The sequence below is a fragment of the Symphalangus syndactylus genome, chromosome 20 (assembly GCF_028878055.3).
Source record: "Symphalangus syndactylus isolate Jambi chromosome 20, NHGRI_mSymSyn1-v2.1_pri, whole genome shotgun sequence".
Taxonomy (NCBI): domain Eukaryota; kingdom Metazoa; phylum Chordata; class Mammalia; order Primates; family Hylobatidae; genus Symphalangus; species Symphalangus syndactylus.
This window is the reverse complement of record NC_072442.2, coordinates 46566384-46587166: the sequence shown is the minus strand read 5'-3', so window position 1 is coordinate 46587166 and position 20783 is coordinate 46566384. Positions and strand designations below refer to the sequence as shown.

The following is a 20783-nucleotide window of genomic DNA, read 5'->3' as shown; positions in this document are numbered from 1 at the left end:
TTTATGTGAGGTGCATGTTCTAAAGAACTATTAAAACTATTCCATACATCAGGTAATCAAAAGTTGACTTTTTGAGGGATGTGATGATCTTTAAAAAATTGAAATTCTCAAGATACATGTTCTTTACATGTATATCATCTTTACATGTGGTAGGTTATGTTTTCCTATTTATTTTGTTAACCTCATGAAAATCCAGTTCAATTGTAAATACTAAAGTTATTGACTACTTTTGGCAGCTGTTTTGATGGGAGGTATAACCTTTGAGATTAAAAGTTGAAAATGAAGCAGGGTGCAATTTAAGCTCCAATATGTAGTGAACACAAATAGAATTATTATCTGTAGTAATTGCTTTTATATCCTTTTCATTACAGCTCTTCATTTCTGTCTCGTCCTAAATCTTATATTTACACGTATAAACTTAACATTGGTGCCATTTAACTATGTCCTCTACCACAAAGTTGATGTGAACATGATCTTCTCATTACCATTTCATATTCTCATGTTAATCCATAGCACCTGCAGTCAGTGTTAAGGTAGTATATTTATCTATTGTGCTATTTCTAAGTCCATAATCTCTTTTTTCCTTTGTTCTTAACAGAACAGCCTCAAACTGCATACTGTTGATAAAAATAAGCACATTGGAACATATTCTTTCTCTCAGGAATTATGAGAGTTTGAGCTCTGGTGGAATCTCAGCCTAGAATCCATTGTTTTTATTCCATTAAGTCACTCAAAGCAGCCTTTTTTTTCCTATTGGGAAAAAAGTTAAATGAGAAATTATCCAAGTTGTTTTGCTTCCCAGGCTTTTTATATTAATATGGGATAGTGATCAATACCTTTAGCATGTACGAATTATAACTCGTCTTTTACGCTGTTAGATAGTTTTTAACACTAATGCTCAAAATGCTTTAAACTATCCTTTTTCTTAATAGGCATTTGGCACAAACCAAGAAGATTATGCAAGTTACATTATGAATGGTATCATCAAATGGGGTGACCCAGTTACTCGAGTTCTAGATGATGGGGAGCTGCTGGTGCAGCAGACTAAGAACAGTGACCGCACACCATTGGTCAGCGTGCTTCTGGAAGGTGAGAACGAATGAGGAGATGACATTAAAAGTTAAAGGAAAAAAAGCAGCATTTTTTAAAAGCCCGTAAGCACATTCTAGAAAAGTGAATTCTTTTCCGTTTTTAACCTTGTTCTTGATCTGAAAATAATAATCCAGTCTATGTACCAATGTTGTGTACAAATTAAAATTTTCTTGGGGTAGAATGTTAGTGAGGAAAGATAGCAACTAGTTTTCTTGTAGGATTATATCTGTATTTCTGTGGCACTTAATACACTAAATGATGCCACTTAGCCTCAGTTAAATAAATACTTACTGAGTACTTGTATTTTAGTCATTGAACTAGTTGCTGGGGATACAAAGACATTCAAGTGTTCATTCAGTCTGGTCATGAACAAAGGCAATGTAAAGAAATCCCTGACTACGGTGTATGTGTGTAAAGGTGTGTGTGAATACAAGTCATTTTGCATAGGGGTGGTCAGGGAAAACTAGAGATGCTATTTAATCTAGGCCTTGAAAGACCAGTTAGGATTTTATTGAGTAGACAGACAAAAGGGGAAGGACTTCCATTCACAAATAATTAATTTACAGTTATAATTAGTATGATGGCAGAAAAGTTCAGTGAGGCCCCATGACAAGGGAACCTAACTACCTCTAAAGGTCTGGGGGATGAGAGCTCCCTGAGAGAAACATATTAAGCCATGACTTGACCAGTGAGGAGACTCTGGCCAGCCAAAGTCACTGGGGAGGATGTTTGAGGCAGAGCATGTGAAAAAGTCCTGGGCAGGAAGGAGCTTGAAACAGAAAGGGAGATTGTCCTGACATGAGACTGTAGAAGCAGATAGAAGCCAGTTCATATAAAGCCTTGGAGGCCACATTAAAGATTTAAACTATCTTAGGGGCAATGGGAAGCCGTTTGTAGGATTTTAAGCAGTGAAGCCACATCATCATGACTGCTTTATGATGGAGAATGGATTTGAGGGGCAAAAAGATACAGAAGAGACTAATGATTAGAAGCAGTTGGATTAGTCTTAATGAGAGTCGATTGTGGTTTGAAGTATGTGGAGTGGTATAGATGGAGATAAGTAGACTAATTAGAAATATTTAGGAGATAGAATAAAAATGACCTCATTATTATTGTCAATCATAATTATGCTAACATTTTTTGAGCCCTTGCTATTTGCCAGTCACTCTACTAGCACTGTGCACATATTATCTATTTTTTTTAATTTTTTTTATTATTATTATACTTTAAGTTTTAGGGTACATGTGCACAATGTGCAGGTTTGTTACATATGTATCCATGTGCCATGTTGGTGTGCTGCACCCATTAACTCGTCATTTAGCATTAGGTATATCTCCTAATGCTGGGTCTCCCCGCTCCCTCCACCCCACAACAGTCCCCGGAGTGTGATGGTCCCCTTCCTGTGTCCATGTGTTCTCATTGTTCAATTCCCACCTATGAGTGAGAACATGCAGTGTTTGGTTTTTTGTCCTTGAGATAGTTTACTGAGAATGATGGTTTCCAGTTTCATCCATGTCCCTACAAAGGACATGAACTCATCATTTTTTATGGCTGCATAGTATTCCATGGTGTATATGTGCCACATTTTCTTAATCCAGTCTATCGTTTTTGGACATTTGGGTTGGTTCCAAGTCTTTGCTATTGTGAATAGTGCCGCAGTAAACATATGTGTGCATGTGTCTTTATAGCAGCACGATTTATAGTCCTTTGGGTATATACCCAGTAATGGGATGGCTGGGTCAAATGGTATTTCTGGTTCTAGATCCCTGAGGAATTGCCACACTGACTTCCACAATGGTTGAACTAGCTTACAGTCCCACCAACAGTGTAAAAGTGTTCCTATTTCTCCACATCCTCTCACAGATTATCTATTTAAACCCCACTTCAGTCCTCCAAGGGTAGTTGCTGCTGTTGTCTCTATTTTGTAGGTGGGGAAGCTGAAGCCTAGAAATATTTGTTAGATTGAATGTGGGCAGAGGTATCAAACATGACCCCCTGGGTTCTGGCATACATAGCCCGGTAAATGGTGCTGTTTACTAAGATTGGGAACTCAATGGAAAGCAGATTTCTGGAAGAAAGATGATGAGTTCAGTTTTGAACATGTTAAATTCAAGGGTCATATAGTAAATCGGAAATGTTGAGCAGCCTGTTGGATATGTGTGTCTGGCTAGCAGTAGACTCATGAGTTGCCAGTATATAGACTGCAGTTGAAGCCACAGGAGTGGATAAAATCACTTACAGTGAGGGTGTGGGTTGAGATGAAAAGGAGGCCTAGAACTTGTCTCTGAGGCATGTTAACACTTAAGGACTAAACAAAGCAGAAAAATTGACAAAAGAGGCCGGGCGCGGTGGCTCACGCTTGTAATCCCAGCACTTTGGGAGGCCGAGGCGGGCGGATCACGAGGTCAGGAGATCGAGACCATGGTGAAACCCTGTCTCTACTAAAAATACAAAAAATTAGCCGGGCGTGGTGGTGGGCGCCTGTAGTCCCAGCTACTCGGAGAGGCTGAGGCAGGAGAATGGCGTGAACCCGGGAGGAGGAGGTTGCAGTGAGCCGAGATTGCGCCACTGCACTCCAGCCTGGGCGACAGAGCGAGACTCCGTCTCAAAAAAAAAAAAAAAAGAAAAAGAAAAATTGACAAAAGAGACTGAGCAAGAGTAACCAGAGAGGAAAGGAGAAAGAGAGAATGTGTGTTACAGAAGCCAAGAAAAGAAACATATTTTAAGAAAGAGGGGAATTATGAATTGTATCAAATGCTTCTAAGAGGCTGAAAAAGATACCAAAGTGTTTGTTGGGTTTGATGACATAGAGATCATTTGTGACCTTGGTGGGAGCCTGTTCAGTGTAATGGGGATGGGAGCCGTAAGATTTAGTGAGGATGGGTGGGAGGTGAAGAACAAAAGCAGCCAGTGTTAATAATTACATAAGGCAAGTTCCATTTTGAAGGGAGAAGAAGGTGCAGTTTTGAGGGCTATGATGTCCAGAAAGAGTTTTTTGTTGTTATGTATTAAACTGTCAGACTAGAACATGCTAAAACACTTTTGGAAAGGCTTCAGGGAAGAGGAAGAAGTCGAACATATGGGAGAAAGGAACAATCAGTAATGTCAGGTTCCTGAGAAGATGGAAAGAAGATTTGATTGGTTTATGGTTGAACAAGGGACACAGCTTCCAAAACAGGGAAGGGAAGTCAGGGATGTCTAAATGTAGGTAAGTTCATAGATTTGCTTGCCTTTATGAGAAGGCCTGAGTCTTTAGAATTCTAACTTTTTACATCACATTTGCTTCTAATAAGGCAGTTTTCCCCTGCCCCCAATATCAGCTCCTAAGATTGTCTTTTTTTGTTAGACAAATGATTTGATAGAACTAACAACATAAGTACTAATATGCATTTGAATGCATTCTCTTAAGAAGCAAAACCCTTACACTCTATATATTTTGCCAAAAGTTTGAAAGACCAAGGATATGTGAGAATGTCATGAGGCATGTATTTCACCATACTTTTGAGAAATGCTAATTAGTTCATTAAGTTTAGTTGCTAATAAATAAGAGAAAACATGTCTGCTGTGAAATTGTGTCAGGAAATGTTAATGAGCAACTAGTCGAGACCTCAGTATGTTCTGGATAAAAGTTTAAACTTGTTTTATTTCCCTTTGCTTAGGTTGGCTTTTTTCCCCTGACTTGCTCATATCTTTATGCAGGCCCTCCTCACAGTGGGAAGACTGCTTTAGCTGCAAAAATTGCAGAGGAATCCAACTTTCCATTCATCAAGATCTGTTCTCCTGATAAAATGATTGGCTTTTCTGAAACAGCCAAATGTCAGGCCATGAAGAAGGTATCAAGATTTTACTTTCATTTTAATTTCCTATCTCTTAAATGTGTGTGTGTGTGTGTGTGTGTGTGTGTGTGTGCGCACATATATATGCCTTTGTACATGTATACATATAAACCCATAGCAACTGTGTTCTTCTCAAGTGGAACCAAATTATCAGCAGAATATGGGGGAAACAGTGACTGTTTTAGATTTTCTAACTTTGTAATGTATTTTATTGAGTACCTTTACCTTCTAAATTATGCTTTGTTTAGTACATATTTTCATTTCCTAGTTTTGTATCAATTTGATTAAAAGAGTTATAGTTGAAAATGTTTGAATAAAGTGGGACAAATTCATTTATGATTTTTTAAAGTTCTTTCATTATCATACAAAGTTGAACTCTTTGGGGTCAATTAAATTGAGGAAGACAGAGATGTATCAATGGGAAAATAGTCCCAGGAATCCCTACAAAGGGATAGTTTTATATCAGGTAATAATCAGAATCTGCTTGGTAACTTAATGCAGTTCTCATCCATCTTCCTTTCTCCAAGTGCCCCTCGTCACCTTCTTAATTATCATGGCCACTTTATACCATCAGTGAAGTTAGAACAGCATAGAATAGAATCCTAGAGCTGAAAAGACTGTAAGACCATCTGGTCCATCTCTCTTACATTCAAGCAAGTGCCATGCAACAACAACAAAAATCAATGATGAAGACTCTAAATGGCTGTCCCATCTTACTTGTTAGATCATGTTTCCATTGCTATTCTAATTTTGCATACTGCCAGACAGTCATGAAATTAGTTTTTGTATCCAGCTGAAGTATTTCTTTTATTTAAATTCTTTTTTTCATGCTTGACCTTTTGTAGATATGAACTAAGTCCAAGAGATGTGGGAAAATTAGAATGAAGTGAAAGAATCTTGAGAATTGAAGTGCTACCTAGTAAAGACAGCTCAGGGTTTTCTTTTACGTTGCTCTTAGGCATTCGCTTTATAAAGATGTAGTACTGTAGAATTCTTCGGTGTTTCTTTGGGAAAGAGACTGAAGGGAGAAATAGATTTAAAAGGAAGATGACACCCAAAAAATGTAAGCTTGAGAAGCTAGTCTCTTGTTTGTGCAGGTGGCAGAAAATTGCACAGGGTACTTCAAATGGATGGAGGAAGCAGAACTTGTAGCAGGATTCCAGGCATACACACTGAAGAGTCCAGAGAAATATATAAAAATGTTTGAAATTGAGTATGAAAGGGAAATATTGCCAGATGCAAAAAGAACTTATAATATCATAGTTTATTCTGTCTCTGAGGTGAAACCAATAGTATCTATCCTTCCCAGAATAGAATAACTGGGACCAGTGATTTCCCTAGAGTAGGTAGGGCTGTTTTTCTTTGTTTTTCATTTTCCCTCTGATGGGAACCCTTAACCCACTTCTTCTGGTAAAAATTTAAATAACAGCCCTTGAAATCTGTAGCTGTTGAATGTCCCATTTATTTATTGAATAGCTAATTCTATTTGCATTTTCCTAAATCATCTATTCCTGTGCTTTTTCAAAAGTAGTAGTCATCTTTGCAGATGGTAAATTACTCCATTGCTTTCCACCAGCTGCCAGCTTCTACCTCAGATGTACTCTGAGATGTGGGTGGATGGTCCTAGTTTTTCTGTAAAGTTTTTAAAAAGTACTTCAGGCTTCTGCAGATCAAAGCTACTTTGTAAGTGTGAGATATTATCATTTTTATTATTTTAATCTCTTGCAAATTGACTTGAAGGGGGAAGGTAATATGTGCTGATTTTAGAGGCTTAAATGGTTAAATTAATGACTTAATAACTTATGATTTAATCTTCAAATTGTTGAAGCCTTTCAAGGTAGAGTTTTAGATGAGTAGAAGGCTAGGGAGTATAAAAATAAGTGTCCATACAAGCTTATTCAAAATTGTTTTAATTCGTGATTCACTGTCCGGATCATCCATGCACTCTTAAAGTTATAAAAATTATTTCTGCTTCAGCAGTATAATAAATTTATATTAGAATATTTGGTTTTCCTTGGGGGAAAAATATTATTCTTTGTAATTAAAGTTCAGAAAAGAGAAAGGAATGAAGCATAGGTTTCTTAGAAATATATTAGAAATATTACAAAATATTTCCCTGCAAATAGTTTTCACATTGTTACCTAATGATAGGTTGACAAAAGCCTGAGGGCTCAAACCAGTCTAAAGATGCTAAGTCTTCCAGGTTGTTTTTGAAAATGAAATGTAAATGTCATTCTTTAGTATAAGTTCTGGTCTACCTCCCACTACTGTTCTTGCCCCTCCCTTTTTTTTTTTTTTTTTTTTTTTTTTGAGATGGAGTCTTGCTCTGTCGCCCAGGCTGGAGTACAGTGGCGTGATCTCGGCTCACTGCAAGCTCCATCTCCTGGGTTCACGCCATTCTCCTGCCTCAGCCTCCCAAGTAGCTGGGACTACAGGCGCCCGCCACCATGCCTGGCTAATTTTTTTGTATTTTTAGTAGAGACGGGGTTTCACTGTGTTAGCCAGGATGGTCTCGATCTCCTGACCTCGTGATCTGCCCTCCTCAGTCTCCCGAAGTGCTGGAATTACAGGCGTGAGCCACTGTGCCCAGCCTGCACCTCCATTTTTAGTGTGAGGATGGAAAGAAGATGTTTTAATTTTTTTTTCAGAGCACAAATAATTTATAAAGTTTTATAATTCTGAAGAAAACCTTTCTTTTGTTGTTGTAAGTGCAAAAATTAAGGTAGCTTTTTCTAATTACAGAAATAATTTAGAAAATACAAGAAAGAACAGAAGAAAATAAAAATAAATTCATATCTGACCTTCAATTCTCTTTTCTACTCAGACACACGTGCACACATGAACACATATACCCCTCCCTTATATGTTGGGGATTACATTGAAACATACTGATGTAAACTTGCTTTTTTCACTTAAAATATTATGAACTTTTTTCAGTGTAACTAAAGCTAATCTGAATATTATTTTAAATTAATAGCTGTCTAATATCTGAACAATCCCTTTTTGTTGGACAATTAGGTTGTTTCCAGGTTTTTTTCACAATTATAAATAATATCATATATCAAAGAGTTCTCTATATTCCCAAGTTCATTGCAGCAGTATTCACAGTAGTGGAATGGAATCAGCCTGAATGTCCCTCAGTGGATGAATGGATAAAGAAAATGTGACACATATACACTGTGGACTGTAACACCGCCAGTTAAAAAGAATGAAATCCTTGACATTTGCAACAACATGGATGAAGGACCTGGAAGACATTATGTTAAGTGAAAGAACCAGGCACAGAAAGTCAAATATCACATGTCCTCATTCATATATGGGAACTAAACAATTGAACTCACGGAGGTAGAGTTAGAATGATGGTTATCAGAGGCTGGGAAGGGTAGTGGTAACAAAAATACCATTAAATACAAGTAATAAGATCTAGTGTTCCACAGCACAATAAATTAACTATACTTAATAATCATGGGCCAGGCACAGTGGTTCACGCCTGTAATCCCAGCACTTTGGGAGGCTGAGGTGGGGGTATCACGAGGTCAGGAGTTCGAGACCAGCCTGACCAACATGGTGAAACCCGGTCTCTACTAAAAATACAAAAATTAGCCAGGCGTGGTGGCACGTGCCCTGTAATCCCAGCTACTGAGGAGGCTGAGGCAGGAGAATCGCTTGAACCCGGGAGGCAGAGGTTGCAGTGAGCCGAGATCACACCACTGCACTCCAGCCTGGGCAACAGAGCAAGACTCCGTCTAAAAAATAAAATAAAATAATGTGTAGTTTGGGGAGTGGGCCTGGTGGTGGGGGCGATAGCAGGGAAAGAGTTGGAGCAGTGCCAGCGGCAAGCGAACAAGGTGATGGAAATCATGCTTAACAACTTTGACAAGGTCCTGGAGCGTGATGGGAAGCTGGCCGAACTGGAGCAGTGTTCAGACCAACTCCTGGATATGAGCTCAGCCTTCAGCAAGACAACAAAGACCCTGGCCCAGAAGAAGTGCTGGGAGAACATCCGTTGTCGGAGCTACTTGGGGCTAGTGGTGGGTGGCAGCCTACTCATCATCCTGATTGAGCGGCTGGCCGTCTTTCTCCCTCAGAGCAATGACAGCAGTAATGTCCCACAGACCCAGGATGCAGGCACCACCTCAGGGCCTGGGGACTGACTCAGCTGGTCCTGAGGGAGAAGCCAAATGGCTGCACTGGCTGGTTCCAGTCTCCAGAGAACCTTGGTGTTTGCTGACCCTTGGTGTTTGCTGACCCCTGACCCACCCCAGTGAGTGCCAAAGGGCAGCCCCAACATGTGCACCCCTGCATTTCCTGTCACGCCATAGATTGGCCCTCGAGGGCACCCTGCCATACTGGCCATGCAGGGCCAGCCCCACCTGAAGCTCAGTAAAAGCTGATTAAAAAAAAAAAAAAATTTATGTATAGATCAAAATAACTACAAGAGTGGAAATTGAATATTCCTAACAAAAAGAAATGATACATGCTTAATGAGTTTCACAACTACCTTTATTTGATCATTACATGTTTTATACTTGTATCAAAATGGTACGTGTACTCCATAAATATGTATAACTATTATGTTGCCATAACTAAAAATTTAAAATTTATATAAAAACAGTATTCCATAGGACTACCAAACTAGGGAAATTACTGCCCCCATTTTCTCATTAGATTTTTCTTCACTAGAGTAGTATAACATGGCCGAGAATTTGGGCTTGCTCAGCTCTCCACCCTGACCGGCCGAATGACCTTGGATATGTCATTTAACCTATAAGCCACTGTTTTCTCATCTGTCAAATGAAGATAATAGCTGCATTATAGGGTTATGAGGATTAGATGGTAATTTCTGTAAAGTATCACACAGTGCCTGGGATATAATATGAAATCAATGAAGTGTAGTGGTTATTTTTACTTATTATTATACATACATTTTTTATTATTTCCTTATGACAAATTCTCAGAAGTGGGATTGCTAAGGTAAAAATATTAGTATTGTAAAGATTTTTGATACATAGTGCTATCAAAACTCTTAGGTAAAAAATACTCTTGGTTTTATAAGCCTACCCCTTCAGAATGTTGTACTAATTTGCACTTGTAGCCTCATCATATAAGAGTATGAGTTTCATCGCTTCTCGGCCTTTTGGCTAAGATCAAGTGTGGAGTATGAGTTTCTTGGGATTCTCACCCATACTTGATATTATTAAAATATTTTTTGCCAATTTGATAAGCAGAAGGTTGGCATTTAGTTTTTTCTTTAGCTACATTTCAATGACTAAATGCTCAAATTTAAGATTTTTCAAAATGTTTTGCAATGACAATAATCTGAAACTGAAAAATATCTAACACATTAATTTTTGTTAAAGATGTGTGGTCTGAATTAGTTAATTCATAGAGCATCTTTACATACCATTTTATTACTTAAACCAACAGGTAAGAGATTTTGTTAGTAGAGAGGGCTGTTAGGCTTGCTTTAATGAGTACATGAGATTTTATTATAATTATACTATTGCCTCTTTTTCACAAATGGATGATGCTAAAATACATGAAAGTAGTTTATTCTCAATTAATTTAAAATTCACCTTGTACTTCTCTTAATTTGCTTATTAGTGAATCCTTTCTCCATGGATAAACTCCTCAACACTGCTGAAGTATGTATGAGGTATTGTCCTCACGTTCTGGGGGGTATACCATATGTTCCATTAAGATATTTGAAGTATTCACAGACCTTCCCCTTCTCCCCTATTTTATGTTTGCTTCCCAAACTTCATTCTATTTTTAAATTTTAATTCCTTCATCCATTTTTGCATCAATACTTTTTTAAAAATCTATTTTACTAGTTCTATTCGTGCCATTAAATGAACAAAAGAAGAAAGCAGAATTTGATTTTAACTAATTACCTAATCTTGATGCTTTCTGAGTATACAATCAGTAGAGATGAAGTAGAAAAATCAGATAGAACTAAATTGAACAAAATTAAGTTAAACTACCAGTGATTTATAAAACTGTACCCATTAATAACATGATATAGTCTTATTTTCAAAGGATTGAAAATTAATGGAAGAAATTTTCCTTTCCACTAGCTTTGCAAGAAAGAAATAATCTTCTTTGAATATCCTCCTGTAAATCCCACTGCAAATTGTAGTCTGCACAGAACAGAATCGTGATGCCTAATCCTCCTCTTTTCATGGTTTAGTCTATACAAAGAGCAGAGCTGGAAATTGGATCTTTTGACAGCAGTTACTAAGCAACAGAATTTGGATGTTTTTGGTTAACATCCTAATATATAATGTAGCTGATTTGTTGAAGTTTTTGCATGTATTAGCTGAGAGAAGTGGGCACTTCGGAAGTGACTACAGGTCCCTGTATGGCTGGGGGTGGGCATTTGTTGTTGTTTTGTTCAGTACACTGTGTCCTTTGGCACTTGTATCTCTTTGGCATAGAAAGGAGGCTGATGTAGAACTTTCAGACCTTGTGACTTTTTATATTATTAAGAATACCCTTCTCTGTGGCTCACGATATGTGAAAATGTAAGATTTTTTCCTGAAAAGCAAGGAGAACAAATAAAGGATTTTAAGGTCATTCCGGGAAGCTTTAGAGCTTTGCCAAAAGTTTAGGTCCACTTCCTGAGGCAGTTTCATTAGCAGACAGCTAATGTTTGCTTGGTCTACTCCCAAGTTATTTTTAGAAATTAGAGATTATTACTGATAGCACCCATTTGAATTTGCTCATTTACGTTTTTATATGCTACCAAATGTGATTAGAGTATGCTTTTAACTAATCGCTGACAGATTTACTGCATTAGGGATTTTCTAAGCCATCAGATTCCTACAGTCATCAGATTTCTACTAACTAGGTACTTCACGGTAAGCACTTCAGAATTGAGATGAAGTCTTTCAGCCCCCAGAAGAACCAGAGTATTTGGCTTTGCTTACCTAAGGGCACTAAGGAGGTCCCAGAGGATGGAGGGCTGAATCTCCTGAGAGCATGCTTGTTGTGGCTTGTGATCCCAAAAGGCTGGGATTAATGGAACTAATGCTGGTGTGCTCCCATTTGCACTTGTGTAGACTGTGGAGCCCATAGCTGCTGCCCCCGTCCCACACACAGGTGGCTCCCCACTTGTCTGAAGATCCCAGGAGTGGGCTCTTTGACTTAAGAGCTTGCTGTGTCCTTGAGCACCATATTCAGACCTGCCTCTAATCCCTGCGTGGCAGAACCCCGCTTCTCCTGTCCCTCAGTGCTCATGGAGTGCATGTGGCACACTCTTGCCTTAAGCCCAGGCTCCCCACACTCTAGGTTGTCTCTCATGCCCCTCCAGCCTGTGTCATACCTCCACCTTTGTATGCAAGAGGGGTTACAGTTTAATATGACAATCTCATTATGTGCACAGGTGGATATAATGGGCTTCTGTGTTTTCTAGAGCTGCTCTTCCTTCCTTTAGAGTAGACCTCCCGTTATTTCATGAGACACAGGCTGACTGATGCCACTCTTTCCCACATTGTTTCCTTCTTCAGTTCTTTCTTTTTTTTTTCTTTAGCCTTCTCTTTCAGACTTCCCACCTAACTTTAAGACCCTATATATATGTCGATAATTTTACCTGTTCTACAGGAAACTTTGTAATAAAACTAGGCTGACTGTACATTCTTAAGATTAATTTTGGGGGGGAGTCTGTAAGATATGGTTCTTACCTTCTTACTTCCAGCCTCAGCCATCCTGGTATCTTCTGTGTTGGGGCATCTTTGGATCTAGAGCAAGCACTGTGTTACCTGCTGTGTGCTATAACTCACGGTGAGTTTGGCACTTCAGTTGTACTCGTCTGACCAGGGCAGTTTGTACAATTTTACTTTTCTCGCATCTTTCTTTCCAGTATGTCTCCTCCTTCTGGGATTTATCTACCTAAAGTTGTGGTGCAGCTTCCTGGCCTAGTATGTAAATATCTCACTTGGATTTTACTGTGGCAGCTAACCTCATGTACTTGCCAGCCAACTCTGAGTATCTTCTTAGTGAGAATTCTGCTGGGGCCTGGGCCAGAAAGGGTGAAAGGGACTAAGGGACTGAGGAGACTAGGCAGAAATCGTGGATCCTGGGAAGAGTTATGAGCACAGGTTGCACTAGTGACTAGATAAGGAAGAAAATTTACGTGTGAGAAGAGAAAGGGGTGTGTGTGTGTATGTATTTAAATTAGAGCAGAGTAGCTACCCAGAGGAGTTTCAGTTGACTGGTTACCTGAAACTAGTCAAGTTACAACTGGGATTGCACAGCCTTCGTCATGGTCGGTGTGTTAATAGAGCTTGCTGTGAGTGAACCTCTCCTTCTGATAGTAATTAGTACAGAGACCGACTGCAAAAAACAAAAACAAGCGTCACTACTTGATATTAAGTGACTGCTGCAGGTATTTTTCCTCTGAAATGTTGTGTGTAGGCCATGCAGTCAACTGTGAAGTGATTTGAAATGCTTTGTGAATTACAATATCTGAGATAAGTTGGTGAGACTACATACCATGTAGCAAGTCATCATCAGTTTAGACCTAAGCAATGTCCTGAGTAAGGTCCTTGCAGCCATATAAGCTGTACATTGTTTTGAGAAGGAAAAACATAGAACTACTGCAACCAGCCAGGCTGTGGTGTCCCAGGTCCCTATGGCTCTAATCCATGATCTCACAGCCTGATGGTCAGAGTTACATGCTTGCATCAGAGCTTTTAGTAGAATTCTGAAGAATGTTTTGAAAAGCAAAGCATTATTTTCAGTGATTCCTTAAAATTACCTGAGTTTATAAAATGCCACATTGGCTGCCCTATTGGTTCCGTCTTCAAAAAAAGTAGCAAAGAACCACTGTAGAACTGCTTCTGAGCTTTTCAGTTGTCTCGAATGTACCAACTCAAAGACAAAAGGAGCCATCATTATGTATCAAGAGACAGAAATAAATACCCTATTCTCATTTTCTCTTTTTCTGTGTTTGGGGAGGAGAAGATAAAAGGCCCTTCTCTTCTTGCTCTTTAATGTACTTGTGATCCATTTTCAAACCAGCTTCACCTCTGTGTTTTATTTCAGTTGCCAAATCAGGACGGATCCTTGACTCCAGTTTTCTCTTTCATCACCACACCCATTCATTCACCAAGTTCTTTCAGTTCCTCCTCCTAAACATCTCTAGATTCTGTCCACTTATCAGCACACCCACTCCCTGGCCACCATCATTTCTCACTAGAATTCTACAATCTCAATTAACTATTATTCCCCTCTAATGCTTTTCTATACAATCAGGAAAATGTTTCTAAAACATAAGCCTGACATGTCAGTCCATTGCTTATAACCCTTTAGTGGCTTTTTATTGCCTTTACAATAAAATTTTAACTCATGAAATTTGTAAGACTCTTTATGTCCAAATTCCTTCATCACCTCTTCTAATTCATCTCGCCTACCACTCCACTGACATTGACACCAACACCACTTTATTTTAATTCTTACTGACCGTTCCTACAGTGTTCCTGAATGTTCACATCTCTGTGTCTCCTAATTTTCAGTATATACTCCTTAGGACACTTTCTTCCACCTTTCCACTGGTTGACTGTTGTTCATGCTTCAAGTCTCAGGTTAAGTGTCACTTACTAAATTTAAGAGACTGTCCTGACTCCCTAAGTCCATTTAAGAGTCAAGATAGGCTGAGTTATGCTGCATGAAAGAATAACCCGAAAATCTCAGTGGCTTAACACAACAAAGTTTATTTTTTATTGACACTACTATGTCTCCATCATGGCTCAGTGATTTCTGTTCATTGTATTTTCTCAGAGACTCAAGCTAATAGATAATAGAGGCCCCGTCTTACATCTGATTCCATGATAGCCAAGGCAGGGAAAGGAGTATGGTGAATCATGCAGTGACTCCTAAGGCTTCTTTCAGAAAGGGGTATATTTCCCCTCATATTTCATTAACCAAAGCAAGCCCCATAGTTATGCCTGACTTCCAAGGCACTGGGGAAATACTGCCTACCCTGTGCCCCCATATCATCTTGTATTTCCCCTAGCCTAATAATGTCATGCTTTGTTATAATTACATGTGACTTGCTTCCCCAACTCTAACTTTTGTGAAAGTAGGATCATTTTTGTCTTATTTATTCTCTGCAGTGCCTTCATTAATGCTTGGTACATAGTAAGAATTCAAAAATATTTGTTGAATGAGTGAATGAATAAGGCAGCACTCCAAGACTCAATCCTTAGGCCTTTTTTCTTCTTCTTCTACCATTTCTCCTTGAAGATGGCGTCCTCTGTCATGGTTTCAGCAGTCACTGCCCTGAGAGTGATTTCCATTCCCTGACTTCAATCAGATATCTCCAACTTCCCCCTTAATATTTCTACTTGCATTTAAAATGTGTAAATTTATTCTTTTAGTAAATACTTCTTAGTTACTCTCTAATAAGGCATTATATTAAATGATATGAGGATACAGAGGTAATTAAGACAGTGCTTGCCATCTGAGGGCTTGCAATCTAGTATAATACAAAAATAGTACAATGAATCAATAATATATATAGGTAATATACAAAATCCTGTGCCAAAGGAGAAGACAAGTGATTTATGGCAAGATGGAACTGGAACTTGTGTTGTTTCAACCATTGAACCTATAGAGCAGACATCATTACTGAATTCTGTTCTGTGCTGGGCACTAGACATAACATGAACAGAGTAAAGCTTTTATCCACCTCACAGTCCAGTGGGGAGACAGATAGCTTAGGACAAAAGGAGAGATGGGGTTTAGACAGAGTGTGGGAGGGTAATTAGGGGGTAAAGGGATGGTGCATAGGAAAACGTTTTCACCAGAGGGGTTGACCTGATTAAATATCTGGAGAAATTGTCAGTATTTATGCCAGGAAAGATGTAAGGAAGGAACTGAATCAAGATGGTCACAGTGAGACTCTATTATGGTAACTTAATTGTTAGGAATACTTTAAAAACCAAGTATACACAGGTTGTTTTTAAACCTAACATGAAAAATGGTTAATATCATGAGTTTGACTTTATTTCTGTACCTAGTTATAAATCTTCAATGGTTAAAAGATACCCAGGAAGGAATATATGCCATTCCAAGCAAGATGTTGGTGCGGGTTTACTATCTTGGTGTACTGAGGTTGGTTACCAACCAGAGAGATGGGGCTGGGATGCAGAAACTAATTCTTACGCATGACACCGATGAGATTTCCTGAGCCCCACCTGTTGTCTATGGAATAGGACTTTCATTTCCAAAAAGGCTAGTCTCAAGGCCTTGAGTACTTCTATTCAATTTGCAGATAAGCTAATTCTTCTATCTGGTTTGAAAATTACTATATCCTTGGCAGGCTAAAACAGTTCCTTCACTGCTTAATTTCATTCTCATTTCCCTGACCATCTTAAGACAGTGCATTCTTATGTTTTTTCTGGTTTTATACGTGCATCTATCTGATTCTTCATACTCAACCTTTAATTCTTTTGTAAGCTCTTTTACCATTATGGTCTGATTTGAGCTGACAGAATTCTCATCTTTCAGTGTTACTTCTGCTTAACAGAGCCACAATTCTTACAGATAATAAAATGACATCTAGTTTTATTTTACACATCTCTTGTGGCTCCATCTAGCTCTTGAGTCATTACACTAAAGTCCTGCTCCTGAAACAGATACCAGAGACCAGTGTGATAGAAGTGATGGGATGTGTCAGTTGATTAATGATCAGCTAGTCCCCATCCTGCCCAGGTGTGACACACACAGCTGTTAGTGCTGAAAACAGCCTTAGCCTGCTCTCTGTTCAGCGGTGATCCAGTGTGTCAATTCTAATTTATTATAGTCCAAAGTGTTGGTGTTTTCCTGTGCTTTGTTTAGTATTGCTAGAGAAGTAACTAAACTTCTTGGAAATTGTCGTAACTATGGAGGACAGTGAGATAATAAATGACTTTGTTTTCTTTCAGATCTTTGATGATGCATACAAATCCCAGCTCAGTTGTGTGGTTGTGGATGACATTGAGAGATTGCTTGGTGAGTCCTAACTTCTGTTGTTGTATTATCTTTGCCACATTACAGCTAATATCTCAAAAGTTACAAGAGAAAATTAACAAGTATTTATAAACTGTAAAGCAATAGAAATACCTTTCTTTGTCTTACAAGGAAGTATAACATTCTCTTTTAAATAGCTGACATCAATGATAGTGTTCATTTTAATATGCCCTGTGACTATAACACTATTATAAACTGCTTTCTTGTAAGGGCCCACATCTCATTTTGTATCTTCTAGTGTGCCCTTGCCATAGTAAATGACTAGTAATTTTCATTGATGGGTATATCTGTTATTTAGGACCTCTGAGCTCAGAAATTCACTTGTGAACTTTGACAGAACTAATGAAAGAAGGGTTTAGGATCACAGCGAAATCCTCAAATTCACTAAAACACTAAGGGCAGAAGTTGTAAGCTCTCTGCACCTCAGTTTCTGCTCTTACAAAACAGAGACTATAATCCCTCTCTTGCTTATCCCACAGAGTAATTGTGAAGACAAAAATGGGATAATAAATCTTGAAAAAATTTTGTTAAGTTAAAAGTGCTCTATAGTAATTTTTTAAATATGTATTAAATATCTCCTATGTTGAAGTGCACTCCTACAGGATACAAACATGAAAAAGACTTGGTCCTGGTACTTAACTCATAAGAAATAAACTGCAAGGAAGGGCCAGAAAGTTGTTAATTTTATTTCACTGTAAAATTAAATCAGTCTGACATAAATTCATTACAACAATGGCTCAGGAAGGGGTAATACACTCTGTTGAAATAGAAACCCACCTGGTGACTTAATAACATCTGAAAATACTACCCCATGTCTGAATAATCCCTTCTTCTTTAAGCTGTCCATAATGGTGTAGTCGTGATTTCAAGCTAACTGTTCTTACTGCATTTTTCCCATGATTTTCAGACCTGCTTTTGGTCCTCTGTTATTTATTTTTTTAAGTTTTGGCAGTGTCTGTTATAAAGCAAAGCAGGTATATCTGTGAGGGCTGCATAAATTGATAGTGGGTTTTGGGTCTGCTAGGTTTGATACATCTCAGCCCAATTTATGGGATGATTTCTTTAAAAGCTTTTAGGCACAAGCTCATAGCTCTGTGTAAATTCCTTTATCTTAACACAATTGAGGTGTGTGGTCATAGCAACACTACCATGTCAGGAATGTGTGCCCTCTGAGTACATTTCGCTGGTATGAATAGTTATCATCTGTGCATGCTTGCTCATTTATTCAGTAAGCACTTGCTGAGCCATTCCTCCTCTGGTAGAAGTATTAGAGTCTCAGAAAAAGAAGATGCTGCCTGTCTTTATAACATATGTTGGCAAATGTTAATGCAAAGTAGAATGTGCCATGTATTTTGGATATTCTGGTTTTTATTTTTTTATTTTTATTTTCCCTCCCACTGTTCTCATCAGGTGGATAGTCTCAAAATGGAGGGATCAGTTTTGACCTCAGAAGGCCTGCGAGTAGCTCTAAGCACAGGGCAGGGGTGCATGTGCAGTACACAGAGAAAGCTAAGCAGGTGGCATTTACACTGAATCTTGAATTATTGGTAAATGTTTAACAGGTCGGATGTTCTCTTAGAAAGTTATCTGTTCCTTACCATCTGAGGGCCAATCTTAGTGGTTCTGCCACTGTTTCCATTTTATTGAAATTCCTTGTTTTCCCCTTTGCCCATTTTCTAACATCATGTTTTAATATCAGTGTACTGAATGGCCATGGTTTGCAGTAACTTCTTAGAAATGCTTGGTAAATACACCTGGAATTTTTTTTTCCTTCCAAAATAATCCCAGAAAAAACATCTACATGAACTCAAAGTGAATATTTAGAAGCTTTTTCAAAAAATTTATAGAGCCGAGTACAGTGAGATTATGGTAACCTATAATCCCAGCTACCTGGGAGGCTGAGGCAGGAGGGTTGCTTGAGCCCAGGAGTTCAAGACAAGCCTGGGCAACATAGCAAGACCCTATCTCAAAAAAAAAAGTTACAGATAAGAGTTCTTATATTTTAAGCATTTAGGTTATTAGAGATATTTTTTTCTTATTATAAATAGTTGTATGACTTATTCAAAACTGTTTACTCTTTAAAAATTTTTTTTTCTTATTCTATACATATTCTGCTTATGTAGGGACTGTGTTTACTTTTGGCGCAAAAAAAAAAACTGAATGTTTTGAATATGTGCATGTGTATCAGATCCCTAAACATAATAATGTTTCTTTTCCAGATTATGTCCCTATTGGCCCTCGATTTTCAAATCTTGTATTACAGGCTCTTCTCGTTTTACTGAAAAAGGCACCTCCTCAGGTAAAATAATACTACTAATAAGGAATATTTTAACAAAGAGTTTTTCAGTAAATTGCATATAATGATGCAATCTTTAAATAAGCAGGTTATCATAAACATAAAATTCTGTTGTTGAAAGGATTTTGAAAGGTCATCTGGTCTTGACTTCTGCTTAAGGTAAATTGTTTTCTCAACAGAATTTTTCCATTCCTTTTCTGAAGAAATCAAAATCCCACAGTTTTTGGGATTAGCATTGTATTTTGTTGTTTTGTAAGTTTTCCACCATATTACATATCCCTACTACCTCCAACTCCCAAGGGAGATTATGATATTAATAGAGAAGGCATTGAATATGTTCCCATATGTTTCATTTATAATTTCATGGGTTTTCCTAAAAATTTGTTTATGGGGATATTTAAGTTTATTTTCTTTGGGCAGTTAAAAAAAACTATTTTTAACAGATGATCTTGAGTTATTTTTCTTGGGTCATGTGGCACTTTTGAGGAGTGAATTTATAGCCAGGATCTTGATTCCTGTGGTTGCATTTTTATTGATGTGGCTATTACAGACTTGTGATTTTGGTAGGTTAACAAACTTAAAACCAGCCTATGAAGGTTGGTTAAATATGTTAATTACGTAGAGGCTGCCAGAGCATGTTTGGCTGTGTCACAAGACATGAGTTCTCTTGACTGATTCTGCATGCTGTAACCTTGAAAAATGCCAATCAAAGGCAGGTACAAAGCAGTTAAGCACTGACCTGAAAAGCATCTTAATGTCTGTATGAGAATCTCATATTTAAAGTTAGAGATAGAAACTAATCTGTAAGGAAAATATTTACTCTTAAACTGGTGAATCTAATTTTTAATTTAACAGTTATATATGTGCGTGTATTTTGCACTTAAAAGTAAATGACTTGCCTTGGTTTTTCTAGAGTTTTTTTAACTTCTAAAATAATGAAAAGAAACATAACCTGTAACAATCTTGAAAATTTGCAACATATATGTACTGTGGAAGGATTTTTAAATCAGCTTTTCATAAACCATCATTCCTAGTAATTGGAGTCTTAGCTTATACTAAGGGTGAAGTTAGAGAGGTGAGTGTATTTTCCCTTTCTCTGATTTCTGCAATATTTTCATAAATAAGTAAACGTATATATCTAAAGTTGCTGAAACAGAAATAATTACCCCCCAATATCTACATATATCATGATTCCTCCAATATTTTCATAAATAAGTAAACATATATATCTGAAGTTGCTGAAGCAGAAATAATTACCCCCCAACATCTACATATATTATGCACACACAAAAAAACTTTATTATATCAGCACATTAATTTTAAAAACTTAGAATGTGGGACTTTTTCTAGGCATTTAAATTTATTTCTTAAAATATTTCTTCTTCTTTAGCTGAAAATGATTTATGCTAAAAGTCACTCTTGGGAGAAGGAAGATTAACTTCAGTGCTATCTTATACTTCTTGTTCTTTACATTGTTAAATACTATACACATTGATTTAAACAGAGGTACACCCCCTTGGCTGAGAAGCATTTGTGATCCAAAGTAG

The 20783-nt window shown here is 37.8% G+C and overlaps 2 protein-coding genes and 1 pseudogene across 8 annotated transcripts in view; all 3 read left to right on the top strand.

Moving 5' to 3' along the window:
- NSF (N-ethylmaleimide sensitive factor, vesicle fusing ATPase) overlaps window positions 1-20783 on the top strand; it is a 167085-nt gene that overhangs the window by 118867 nt on the left and 27435 nt on the right. For all 7 annotated transcript variants that reach the window (XR_010118223.1, XR_010118224.1, XM_055258381.2 and 4 more), the window contains exons 14-17: window positions 933-1089; window positions 4792-4925; window positions 16856-16922; window positions 19160-19239. Coding sequence is in view for 5 of the 7 variants with exons in the window: in XM_055258381.2 (XP_055114356.1) it covers window positions 933-1089; window positions 4792-4925; window positions 16856-16922; window positions 19160-19239 (438 nt within the window). In the remaining 2 variants the exon portion in view is untranslated. The remainder of the gene's footprint in view (window positions 1-932; window positions 1090-4791; window positions 4926-16855; window positions 16923-19159; window positions 19240-20783) is intronic.
- On the top strand, window positions 8699-16843 carry LOC129470520 (vesicle-associated membrane protein 5-like; the record flags this gene model as incomplete). The annotated part of the gene is made up of 1 exon (XM_055258372.2): window positions 8699-16843. A coding segment is annotated over one exon (384 nt), but the record flags the coding sequence as incomplete, so codon positions are not given.
- On the top strand, window positions 10050-10208 carry LOC129470776 (uncharacterized; annotated as a pseudogene).